At 33.9% G+C, this 13,218-nt stretch overlaps 1 protein-coding gene across 1 annotated transcript; it reads right to left on the bottom strand.

Moving 5' to 3' along the window:
* Positions 1-859: 859 nt before the first annotated feature.
* LOC115972727 lies at positions 860-12,883 on the bottom strand. Its single transcript, XM_031092993.1, has 4 exons — positions 12,508-12,883; positions 11,696-11,848; positions 1,593-2,011; positions 860-1,444 (listed from the first exon to the last, which is right to left on the bottom strand). The coding sequence occupies exons 1-4, from the start codon at positions 12,881-12,883 to the stop codon at positions 860-862; spliced, it is 1,533 nt and encodes a 510-aa protein (XP_030948853.1).
* Positions 12,884-13,218: the final 335 nt, after the last annotated feature.

The raw sequence follows: 13,218 nt of genomic DNA, 5'->3' as shown, positions 1-13,218 counted from the left end.
CTTACCGACACTGGGCACTGCTAGTCCTTGTAAATGATCTAATTTCCTTTTTATTTCTGGTAAATTCGTTTTGGGGATCTTTGTTTCAATTAGAAAAATCAAACTGGTTCTTCCTTTTTCACCACCTTCTCCAAGGCGTTAATTGTACGGGGGTTTCCAAACTCTCGACAGTTCCAACATAACGTATTCATTGTTCCCGGTGGGATTGCGCAGCAGTCTTGACCAATCAAAACTGTTGAGCCATGAGCAGACCAAGAGAATGGGCATCACCATCCAGCTAACCCGCTTATCCACTTACACATTTGTGAGGATTTCTTTCAAAGGCATCATCCCTTTCCTTTTCATCCCTACTTCCATTTCTTCTTCCACCATTGACTCCCTTCCAAAATCTCCTCTTCTAATTCTTTTCCACTTACCCACTTTTCAGTCCTCATTCGACTCCTATTGTTCGCCATCTATACTCAAACTCTCTGCACAAATATTTTCCTTCCCTGCATTGTTCTGAGTTTCTTTGGGGTTATGATGGCCTTTCTCCTTTTTGGGCTAGCAACTCATTTTATTGATATGCTGTAAGCATTGTATTTGTAATTACTATATTTGTATAGTTAGATAGACATCATAAATAATCTCATTACCACTTAATTATCAATTGAAACCCGATGAATTTATACCTGGAAAAATAAACAAGATAAGACTGCAAATGATAAAATTTGTTTGTATTTATTTTACACACATGTAGCTAGAAAGGAAAGAAATAGAAAAGATTGACTTGTTGCACTTGACTGCTAGCCATTGCTAGCTAGTAAAGTAACAATGTTATTATTTGATACATGCACAGCGGTGAATAAGATTTCTCCTCTTAAAGTAGACGCTGACGTGGCTGAAACCGACAGCAGGTAGATTGAATTATGTCAACAAATTGGCGGTACTTCAGAAACACATATAAGATTGGCACAAATGCAAATAACCCAAACAGAAAAGCAATAAACGGGAATCCCTGATGATCATGATTAATCAAACAAAAGGATGCAGAAAACGCGACCATCATGGCAGCAATTGAGATGAAAAGTGTAGTGACTCCAGTCATCAACTTAATTGGTAAAGATACAAGAAAGTCATCGTATGAATAACGCGAGGTAAGGATGCACAAGAACATTATCAGGGATGTTGACGAGCAAAACAATGCTGTAGCACTTGAAACTGAATAGGCCAACTCAAGATTGTATTTCTTAGAGTTATGACTCAATCCATCAGTTGGTAGGCCACTAAACATTATGGAGCTAATTAGTGTTGCAACCACCATAGATGACTTAGCTGTGTTCATCATCCACTTCTCTCCTTCCTTCCTTAAATCCTCGTGTTCCATCGCAAATAACACATACGGTGTTTCCCCTTTTTCATTTTTCATTTCTTTGTACGAAGGTTTTACAATCTTTTCAACCTCCTTCAATTGCAGTCATAGGAAATATCACGTGAGAGAATATTTGTTAGTCCTATAATTTTGAATATTTAATGTTGAATTCGAAAAAAAATAGGGAAAACATTCAGTGAAATGGTTCAAATCTTACTACTCAAAGCATATGAATAAGTACCTTGAACCATAATAATTCTCGCTGCATTTGAAGAGCTGCTCCTGATATAGCATTTAGCTTCTCTTGAGGTGCCAATTCTGCAGCTAAATGCAATATGTTGTTCCCATCTTCATTTATTCCATCTACTATAATATCTCTAATTGAGCCTATCAGTAAATTGAAGATGCTTTCATGGCGCTGCTCAACAGCAATGTGAAATATGCTTCTTTCGTTATCTATTTTCCATAATAGGTCAAAGTCAAAACGAATAAGCTTGACCAAGAACTCAACGTTGCCTACTTCTGCTGCAACAAATAGAACTTGTGAAATCTCTGGGATTTCATTTATATTCTCAACATCAACGACGTAAGCGTCAAGACATAGATTAAACAGTTCATGGGCTTGAGATTGCTTTGAGTTTTCGCGTTTTAATTTCAACCCTGGAATTGACAGTTACAAAGAAAGTGGTCATACCTTAGTGAATAATTTTATTTAAAGAATTGAATGGTAAAGAGTAAATGTGGTACTAGTGCATGTGAATTTGTTAATTATTAAAATTTAATATTTAGGTGAGATCACTAAACGGTAAATCTTGTTGGATATTGTTAAGTCCAGCTCATGATAGAAGAATTTTATAGATTTCCATACTGGTTTTTGGAATGCCATATCAATTAGAAGAATAACATGTACACAAATTCTTAGCAATATGGTTCCACAAAAAGCTACTTTATCTATCTTACCATCTCACTTTACAAAACACCCAACATCAATGGTTTTATTTTAGCTTTCAATACAATAAAATAATATAAACAATACAATAAAATAATATATCTACTACAATAAAATAATATATTTACTACAAAGCAGTGTGAACATATGAATAAAATAACATATTTAATATAAAGCAGCGTGAACACACAATTTAATAATACTTCTTTTTTTCTTTTTTCATTTTTTTTTTTTTTAACCTATGAACTATTGTGGACAGCGACTTTTGGCTGTGCATTGTAGCTATGGAGCCAAATTATTTGACTTTGGCTCTGTTAGGTTCTAAGACTTTAGGAACTAATGTATTAGAATTTCAATTTATATATGTTGGCAAACCATGATCAAAACATTTAGTTTAGGTTTAGGATTGCTCAAAGTTTGGATTGATGTAAAGTTGGAATCGAGTAATTGCAAGAATTACTATTCAAAATCTGTAAGGCTCGATCGATTGAAAGTTAGACTCGATCGATCGAAAGTCAGACTCGATCGATCGAAAGTCATGCATCAGTAATTTTTTGCAGAATTCTCAAACTAGCCCAAGCCCATATGATGTGTAGGGTTAAGTGTTTCACTCTACGTATAAAAGGAAAAACTCTAACTACATTTTAGAAGTCTTTGTTGAGTTGTGTGTTGAATCTTTTGTGAGATCTGATAGGTGTTTACCTTCATACACATACATAGAGTTATCAAGATCAAGATTTACGTCAAAAACTTGATGATTGCTTTAGTTGTTGCATAAAGAACTTTCAAAAAAATTTGAAACCTTTGAGAAGTGTCTCAAAGTCACAAGCAGGAGAACTTGTAGTTGCTCCAGATCAAAGAAAGAAGTAGTCTGTGGACTCGAAGTTGTCACGTAGTCGTCGTAGTAAGTTTTCTACTCGAGGTAGCAATAGGATGTTAGTAGTCTAAATCTTATTATACAAACTTCAATTCTTTCATAGTGGATCTATTTTTTACTTTGAGAATAGTTAGGTTAAATCCTCCCTATGTTTTTTATCGGTTAGGTTTTCCTAAGTAATCAGATCTATGTGTTCTTTATTTTCCGCATTGTATTTGTTTTACACATATTGGTTTAACCTAAATCTAATTAACAAACTTGTTATTAAACTTGGCTTAATATTAAGTTAAACATATTGTGTTAAGGGGTCTAAAAACAAACAGGCTTCACCAATGTAGCCATAAATTTGTATTTGGTGGTGCTAAAAATAGTAATATAGCTTTTTAGCACCACCAATACTAATGCTTTAATACACTCAATATCAAATGTTTTATTTTAACATTCAACATATTAAAATAATATAAACAGCACAATAAAATAATATATCCAACACAATAAACAACAACCACAACCATCAACACATTAAAATACTTTTTTTAACACCCCACATTATAAAATTAGTTTTTGTTTTGAGTTTAAACTTCAGTGAGTTGCTAGAGATAGTAGCTCACTATAGCTCAAACTCAAAATTTTTTAAGTTTGCCTTCTTTGCTGTATAGAATACCCCTTATTGAAGATGCTCTTAGTCCCTATAAATAAAGTGATGGTGTAGCTTTGTTGTTTGAGAGAGAGAGAGAGAGAGCTATATATCTAGTATGTTAGTGTCAAGGCACCTTTGATTGTATTGGATTTCGAGATAGTTTATGTTTGAGTTTTATGAGATTTTATTTATCGTTGTAATTCTTATAAAAATGATAGTAGATTTTTGTTTGTATTGTCTACGGATGTAGGCTAGCGATTAGCATAACCACATAAATTTTATGCATTGTGGTGCTATTTACTTTATTGTTTTGTGTATTTTTACAATAATTTAGTATTAGAGCTACTGATTCGAGTTCTTAGAAATAACAGGTACAAAGTATAACGTAGAGCTTTTTTATGGGAAAAATAATTTTAATCTTTGGAAAAACATTATCAAAGACATCTTGGTGCAATAAGGATTGATTAAACGTTGTATAGAAAGTCAAGGAAGTCTGGTATATCGTATGTCTAATGATAAATAGGAAGATCTTAAAATAAAAGCAATAAGTACTATTTGTTTAAGTCGTACCCCAGAAGTATATTGTGTTAAATGAGACTTCTTCCTAAGAATTATGAAAAATGTTAAAAAAGATATATATGTCAAAGTTATTGAAAAAACAATCGTGATTGAAAACATGCATGGTTGTGTATCAACTGAGCATGGAGGAAGGTATCGACATTAGAGATCATCTAAATGCTTTTAATAGATTGGCTTCTCAATTGTCGGGTGTGCAGACTAAGATTAAGGAGAAGGGTGAAGCAAAATTGATGTTAACCCCGTTCCCTCCTTTGTATAACACTCTGGTGACTATAATGCTAGTTGGTAAGGAGACATTAACATTAGAACATCAAGAAGCTAACGAATAATTTAGAAGCTGGTGCATTTATGGTGAAGTCTAATTCAATTCATGGTATACCATGAATTAAATTAGGAAGAATATTAATGATGTGGGTCACGTGAGAAAAATTATTGAAACAAATCAAAATCAAAATCTAGAATTAGGAGGAATATTAATGATGTGGAGTGATATTATTGACAAGAGATGGATATTATTTTTTTCAATGCAAGTTGGGAGTTGAATTAGAAGAGTTCAAGAAAAGTCATGATAGTCAAAATTCTCCAGATACAACAATTGATGTAGCATACAGTGAGCATAAATATTATGGTGTTGATTGGCAGCTTGAAGAGGATGCACATAAGTGCACGCATGGGATCGACTGGCTGGGGAAAGAACCCGAAAGCCTATTTCGAAACTGGGATGAATTTCCCAAGTTAATACCCAACCAACCTAGGAAATCCAAGTTCAACTTGGAATCATTATTTGGCACCACTTGGTCTCTTATGCCGCAAACCTTAATTAGCCAACTAGCATAGTGTGTGTATATATATATTTGGTTTTGTATTTGTGCCGTAACAATGATAGGGTTCTAACTTCTAAGTCGTGGCTTTTGTCATGAGAAATTAAAGTTTCTCTTGTGACGTGCTTTTGAGAGAGTGCTTTGTGATTGCGAATGTGCTTTTGAGAGAAAGCTTTTTGGATTTATTTGAGACTTGGATTTTGTGAAAGTGCACCAATGGACTTATCCAAAAGCCGAACCACAAAAATTTTTAAATGCGTTTGTATAAGTTGTTGGAAAACTATGTTTTGAGAACTAATTCTTTGTGTTCCTTGCATGATTGATAAGAACACCACAAATAAAAGATAATCATCAATGGAAGAAAGCAAGTTTTCTTGAGAATGTGACTTATATGGTTTTGAAGCTAAAGTCCAAGTGACTAAGTGAGAAGTTCAAGCATTGCTTGAAGTCAGTTTATTCATATTTCTTGTTGAGGATGAGGTGGAGCACCCCTACCACAAAGGAGATGCAAAAGGAGTGCCTAAAAGGACCACTAGTGAATGCAACTCAAGAGTTGGAGGTAGATATATGTTAAATCCAAACAATAATAGGAGAAGTATTGAAATTTTCTTATGTTAACCAAGTGCTTCTTGATCTTCATTATTGATGAAGTGAAGAATTTAGCAGCTAACAATCTTCTTCAAGTTGGTGTGTTACTCACGTACTGGGAGCCGTGCATCATTAGTTAGTCACGTACTAGGATCCGTGCAAAAAGGGTGGCATTCATATATTGAAGAGTTCAGAGGTTCTGAAGCGGTAGAAGGTTTCTGTTGTAAGTTCATCTACGAAGATTGTAGAGTCTAGGATAAAGGTTTTGTACTAGATCTGAAACTTCTCTTTACTATAGTTGATTGCTTTTCGAGAAGGTTTCCTCTCAGGTTTTTTACTGTGAAACTAGTTTGTTTCATTGGTTTTCCTAGGTCATCATATCTTATCTTATTTACTTTTCCGCTGTACATGATTTTGACATGATATTGATGTTTGTTTGTTTTAACAAGTTTTATTCATAATAAATCTAATTAATATCTTGGGTTTAAAACTTGTTAATTCTATCAACTGGGGTCTAAATTTCCCAATAAGTGGTATTAGAGCGGGTACACTCTGATTGGATTAATTTCCTGAGTGTGATCCTTGACCCCCATTGTCATGGATTATGGACAATCTCTTTTGATTCCTCCTTTATTTGATGGCACTAATTATACGTACTGGAAAGTTCGTATGGAAGTTTTTTTGCATGCTCTAGGTGAATAGGTATGGCAAGCTGTTGAAGTTGGCTGGATTAAACCAAATGAAGTGTCGGTAGATTGGGATGATGCAACAATCATAGCAGCAAATTTCAACAGTAAGGCTTTGAATGCTTTGTTTTGTGGGGTAACCAATGAGGAATTCAAAAAGATATCATCCACGGAAGTTGCCAAGGAAGCATGGACTATTCTAGAGACCACCTATGAAGGTACCAAGGTAGTAAAGACCATGAAGTTTCAAAAACTCCTAGTAGTTTTGAAGAAATAAGGATGGAGGAGGATGAGACATTTGATGAGTTCTACGCTAAACTCAAGGATATTGTGAATTCTACCTTCAACCTTGGAGAATCTATAGCAGAATCCAAAATTGTTAGGAAAATTCTTAGGTCCTTACCTAAAAAATTCCATGCCAAGATCACTATCATTGAAGAAGTGAAGGACATTGATCAACTTCCTTTGACTGAGCTTGTAGGGAACCTTCAAACCTATGAGATGAGATTAGGCTCAATGGGAAAAAAGTGGAAAAAGTAAAAATTTGGTTCTTAAAAGTATAGAGGAAGAGATTGAGGACTTTGAAGATGAAGATGAAAGTAAAGATGAAGATGATGATGAGGATGAGAATCTAACCTTCATAACTAATGAGATTATTAAGCTTCTTCAATTTAGGAAAAATGATAAGGGCAAACCTCCTAGGAAATCTATATCCTCAAGTAAGGGCAAGAATGAGAAACTCCTCATCCAATGTCATGAGTGCAAATGTTTTGGTCATATGGAGATAAAGTGCACAAACTATCTTATGAAGGAAAATACCAAGAAGTCAAAAGATAAAGGATTGATTGCTACCTGGAGTGATATTGAGAATGACTCTTCTGATGAGTATGAGGATGAATGTGGTCACTTTATGACTTTTGCTGCCTCAACCGATAAGGTGATTGTGGAGAGTGCTAATGACAGTGAGGATTCTTCTGATGATAAAATACCCAAGAAGATGACCCTTCAAGAAGCCTATGATAAGCTATGCACTAAATTTATAAAATCTGAAAAGACTTCTCATATTTGTAGAAAAGAGCTTGATGAGGTAAAAACTAAAAAAACTGATATGTTAATCAAACTAGATGAGATTACAAGGTTAGTTGAGACTTTTGTTATGGAGAAGACCTCATTGGAAAAGATGGTCAAGAATCTTGAGGTTGAGCTTAGTCAAGCTATAACTCAAATAGAGAGGATGTCTAGTGCAAAGCTTGATGAGGTTTTGAGTGCTCAAAAGACTAGTTCTGATAAGACTGGCTTAGGATATGTTGTCTCCTCCGGCCCCTCCTCTTCCATGGCTTTTGGATCAAGGATTGTCTTTGTACCCCAATCTGAGAAAGGTAATAAAGGTATGAAATCCAAAACTAATCTGGTTAATTTTAAATCCTTTGTTAGACCTCATGTTTGTCACCATTGTGGTGTTTCTGCACACATTTGTCCTAATTGCTTTAAATTGTATCCTCAAAAGCAAGTGTCCAAACGGTCATAGGTTTCCTCTCAAGGACCTATACCTTTTTTTGGAGAGTTATTAAAATTTTTGAGTTTTTTAACTCAATTTCAGGAGAATTCTAATTCTTCTATGTCCTTTAGTAGACATACTAGAACACATGCCTTTTTATCTTCACGACCAAAGACTCGTGCTGTGTGGGTGAGAAAGGAGCCTAAGACTTAATTTTCTTTTTGTCTATCCTATACTTTAATTCTTTCTATCTAAAGTAAGACTCTCTTTGCTTGATTTCTTATCTGTTTTTGGAATCATGCTTTCATGCATCTGCATCTCTCTATCATGCCTTCATGCATATGCATCTTTCTTTCATGTCTTCATGTTGTTTCTCTGTTTTTGTTTGGTTGTTTAGTCTTTATTTTATTTTATTTTATTTAAAATAAAAGGAGAAAAATCAAAATCAGAAAATACAAAAACAATATGTGTTTTGTGTACATTGGTACTTGTGTACCTTGGATGGCCATTGAAACAAAGTTTTCTAAACTTTATATCTTTTGTAACTTAGATGAATATCTCTATGCACAACTAAGCAAGTGAGTTTTGTAACTCGTGTTTGTGATAAGTAAGATTAAGTTATCTCTTGTACTTAACACTTGTATCACTCTTTTTGATGGGAATGACTAGAAAATTCTAAGAGAAATGCATAAATAATCATCTCATCACTGTTGCCTGCCAATAATGAATGACATTTGTGTGTTTTGGCATAGTAAAATTAGAATGTCAAATGCTTAACATAATTGGATATTTCTTTTCTATCTCTCATATGTCCATGCATGATTTGCTTAAAAGAAAAATATACAAAAAAAAAAATAAAAGTAAAAAGAACAAAATGTTTTACATATGATTGCAAGCGTGTATAATAGGAGATGTGAGAGTTATAGGATGTACCTCGAAGATGATAGTCCCCATCAAACAGTTATAATTGTGTGTGAGTTAAAGTGATTTTCTCATATCTCAAATCGTCATAACATGTAAACACTTATGCAATCTTGTGATATTTTTCACACACAACACGTAATATTCTTTACTACTTTTGATATATGTGCAGGTACAATGTGATTTGACCATCACAATGAATACATGTGTTAATGTATGCTCACTAAACTGTCTTAACTTGTTTTTGAAATATAAAATTGGCTAGACATGTTTAGTGTGTGTGTGTTTTGAATCTATGAGCATGACATTTTTTTTTTCTTGTTGAGAAATTTGTTTTTCACATGTTTTGCATCTTTCTCTTATCTTATCATCCATAGCATCTTGTTTCATTACATTCATGCATTTATATGGATTTCTTGTGCCCCCTTGATCATCTTTATGTCTCTCGGGTGAAACTTTCTAACTTCTTATACCCTTTGTCAATCATGACAAAAAGGGGGAGAAATTGTGGAGACTTTGTGGTTTTTTATTTTTTTTTTTTTTTTTAAGATTCTACATGTTAGGGGGAGAAATACTTGCCTCTGTAAGGGGGAGATGTGTTTCATCTTACTAGGGGGAGTGCTTACCTCATTCTTCTTGTACACCGATCTTGTAACCATGTTTATATACATTATGTTTATCTTTGATATATATATATATATGATGTATGTCTTCTTCACCTACCTCTACATGTGTTGTTTCTTTTCTATCTCCATACACATGTTTCTCATATATTGTATACAATATTATATTTCTGTTTCACACTAAGATGCATTGATAAGTTTTGTTTAAAGTGTTTTAGCAATATAGGTTGTCAAAGTCTACTTGCCATAAACTCTCTTCTTGCAAAGTTTTTCAAGAGTTTGTATTATGATAGATTTTATTGTATCCAACAAGTGAGTATGAGTTGAGTGATTTATGATTTTTCTCCTGTGGTCATTTGTTTGTTGTGGTTTTGTCACGGATTGCCAAAAGGGAAGATTGTTAAGGATATATTTTATGTAATTGGCTAATCCGTTGACAAAACGCACTTTACTTATAATTGGGTAGATCTAGGATGTATTTAATATTTCAAGAAACAAGAGTTCAAGTCTAGTATTGAAGCCACGCAAATCTGTCCATGAAACAAGTGAAGAAGTGCTGATTTTTTAAAGTTCGATAGATGCTCGACACCTCTCAACAGCTAGGCTATCTATCAAGCTCTACAGCTTCTTTTTATCGCAATCTCGATACCTCTTGATCACTAGGTCGATCGATCGAGCAACTTTTTGTCCCCTCGATAGCTCACAACAAATAGGCTCGATAGCTTCTCGACAACTCTCGATCGATCGAGAAATACGAAATTCAGATTTCCAGATCTAATTTTCGGCCCATGCTTATGTATTTGTGTAGGGTTTCTTTTCTCACAACCCTAGACATATATAAAGCTTATTTTAAAGGCTGTCACATAAAAGAATACAAGAAAAACATATGCAAAAGGTGACTGATGCCTTATTCTCTCTGAAAGAAGTTACTGCATCTTTGCGCCTTAGGGTTTTGTAACCAAGTGCTTCTTGATCTTTATTGTTGATGAAATGAAGAACTTTACAACCAACAATCTTCTTCAAGTTGGTACGTTAGTCATGTACTGGGAACCATGCATCATTGGTTAGTCACGTACTAGGATCCGTGCAATAAGAGCGGCGTTCATATACTGAAGAGTTCAGAGGTTCTGAAGCGGTAAAAGGTTTATGCTGTGAGTTCATTTACGGGGATTGTAAAGTCTAGGGACAAAAATTTTGTACTAGATCTGAAACTTCTCTTTACTATAATGGATTGTTTTTCGGGAAGGTTTCCCCCCAGGTTTTTTATTGTGAAACTAGTTTGTTTTATTGGTTTTCCTAGATCATCATATCTTGTCTTATTTACTTTTCCATTGTGCATGATTTTGACATGATATTAATGTTTGTTTGTTTTAACAAGTTTCATTCATAATAAATCTAATTAACAATTTGGGTTTAAAACTTGTTAATTCTATCAATCGGGGTCTAAATTTCCCAACACGCTATCTTTCCAAAAACAGAAGGAATCTAACTGAGAGGCTTTCTAGTAAGTATTTAGTGAAAAATTATTGTTGTCGACGTCGAGTTACCATTGTTTGGTGGCTCCCATGGAAGCTGAAAAAAGGGTTGCTTAACTTGCTGCAGTATTGGAACGGTCTCACGGTGCATGCCTAGGCTTTTGTTGCTTCGGATCTCGGTGTTGCTCATGCTTTGGGAAGTTTTTCATTGCTTAGAGGAATTGAATTTTAGCTTGTATTGTATTGTAAATTTCTTCAGTGGCCATCATTAGTGTAATCACAAAATTATTATAGTATTGTGCGCTTTTTAATTTGGATATATGCGTACCATGTTTACCTTTATTATTTGAATATATATATATATATATATATTATTTAATAAAACAGTAGATATGCCTTAATCATTTTCCGTTTGGAATTCATTAACAAAACTCTTTGTCCATTTCAAATGTATTCATTTTATAATTGAGATTAAATAATATAAATTTGAACGTGCCTTTAGGGATATGTTATTTAAAATTTATAAATGACATAATATCATATGCTCCACATCATTAACTATGAAATGAATCTCTTCATATACAAAAGTATTAAACTCAATCATACTTCTTTGTATGTCATGCTGCATGATTAAGAAATATATCATCATGCAAGATTTGAGAATTTTGAAAAGTCAGAAAAACTCACATGGAATATCAAGGTGTCTCCTTAATAACCCTAGTTGACTTCCACTAACAAATGCCGAAGGATTGTGAGCTAACACATGCAATGCAATCTCTCCATCTTCGTTTTTAGCAGTAGCAAAATTAGGATTAGCCTTCAGCATGTCTAAGGCTACTCCTGCATAAAAATTTCGAGCCAAAAAAATTCAAGGACGGAATACTTTGTCTTCTAGGTGAGCTTTAACATTTAGTTATGTTTTATGGATGAAAAATCATAGATGGAATATTTTGGTCAAATTTAAGAGCACCCACGTTGGATTAGTATTAGGATACTTCTACCAAAATTCACCTATGAAATCCAAACTGCTAATCCAATGCAAGTGCTCTTACATCTTCCTCTTTATTCTCCCCTTCTCTCTCTTCATCTCCCTCCATTCAAAGATTTAGTATATTTCCATCACCTTTCTTTCTTCCCCTCTCTCATTTCCAACACTTTCCTCCATCCAAAATAGGATTACATATTAAGTGGAAAAATTCATTTGGTACATAATCCTAAATTAAAGTCTCACTGTCACTTATCGAAAAGTCTTATATAAAACAATGGGAAAGGAGTAAGTATATTCACTTGGTCAATATTTTAACATTTCCCCTCTCTTATTGAGTGAAATTGTGTAACTTGTCCTCATTCAGAAAAAATGAATAGCTTAGATTGTGTTAACTTGTAATATCATTTTAAATGTTCAAGCTGATTAATGTTTTGAACTTCAAATCAGTTCTAGAATGAGCAAAACAAACCAAAAAAATAGGGAAGAAAAAAATATAATTACTTATGCTTACCGTATAAGTCTCCCTTAACACAAGTGATAAATAGTTCAAGCTGTTCATTTCCACACCATTGGGAAACCTTTCTCCAAGAATAAAGAAACTGCACCATCTGGCTGTGTCGTAACACAGCAGCCATAAAGAGTGGTCTCACACCACTACATAGTTTTTCCAAATCTTGATTTTTGTCCAGCATTACCTTAGCAATATTCACATTTCCAGTTGCAGCAGCGTAGGTCAAGGCAGTGTTCCCAACAATGTTTACAGCTTTTAGGTCATCGCTACTCATTACGTTCACTAAATTCTTCACAAAGTTTTCTTGGTTTGCTGCAGCAGCAATATGTAGAGTGGTTTCTCTTTTCTTATTAATTTCTCTTTGAATGTTTGGCATGTCCTTAACAGATTTCCAGTCACCTTTCAGCGCAGCCAGATAAAGCCTCGCACGCTCAAAATGGGCTGTAAGAGGAAATTCTCCTTACTAATTAGTAAAATTCATAGTGCAAGTATTTAGTAGAAGTGTTACTATTGCATACTCACCCGCTCAACCTATCACGTAGACTGAAATTATGTTTTGAAATACAAAATTTTAGTTAAAATTGAGAAATTGTGTTTTCAAAACTCAATTTCACCATTTCAAAATATTAATTGAAATCATATTTTCAAAACACAATTTTAACTAAAATCGTATTTTCAAAACATAATTTCAAAAAAATGAGCATATGTAGA

The sequence above is a fragment of the Quercus lobata genome, chromosome 2 (genome assembly GCF_001633185.2).
Source record: "Quercus lobata isolate SW786 chromosome 2, ValleyOak3.0 Primary Assembly, whole genome shotgun sequence".
In the NCBI taxonomy this organism is placed as follows: domain Eukaryota; kingdom Viridiplantae; phylum Streptophyta; class Magnoliopsida; order Fagales; family Fagaceae; genus Quercus; species Quercus lobata.
This window is presented reverse-complemented; position numbering and strand designations above follow the sequence as displayed.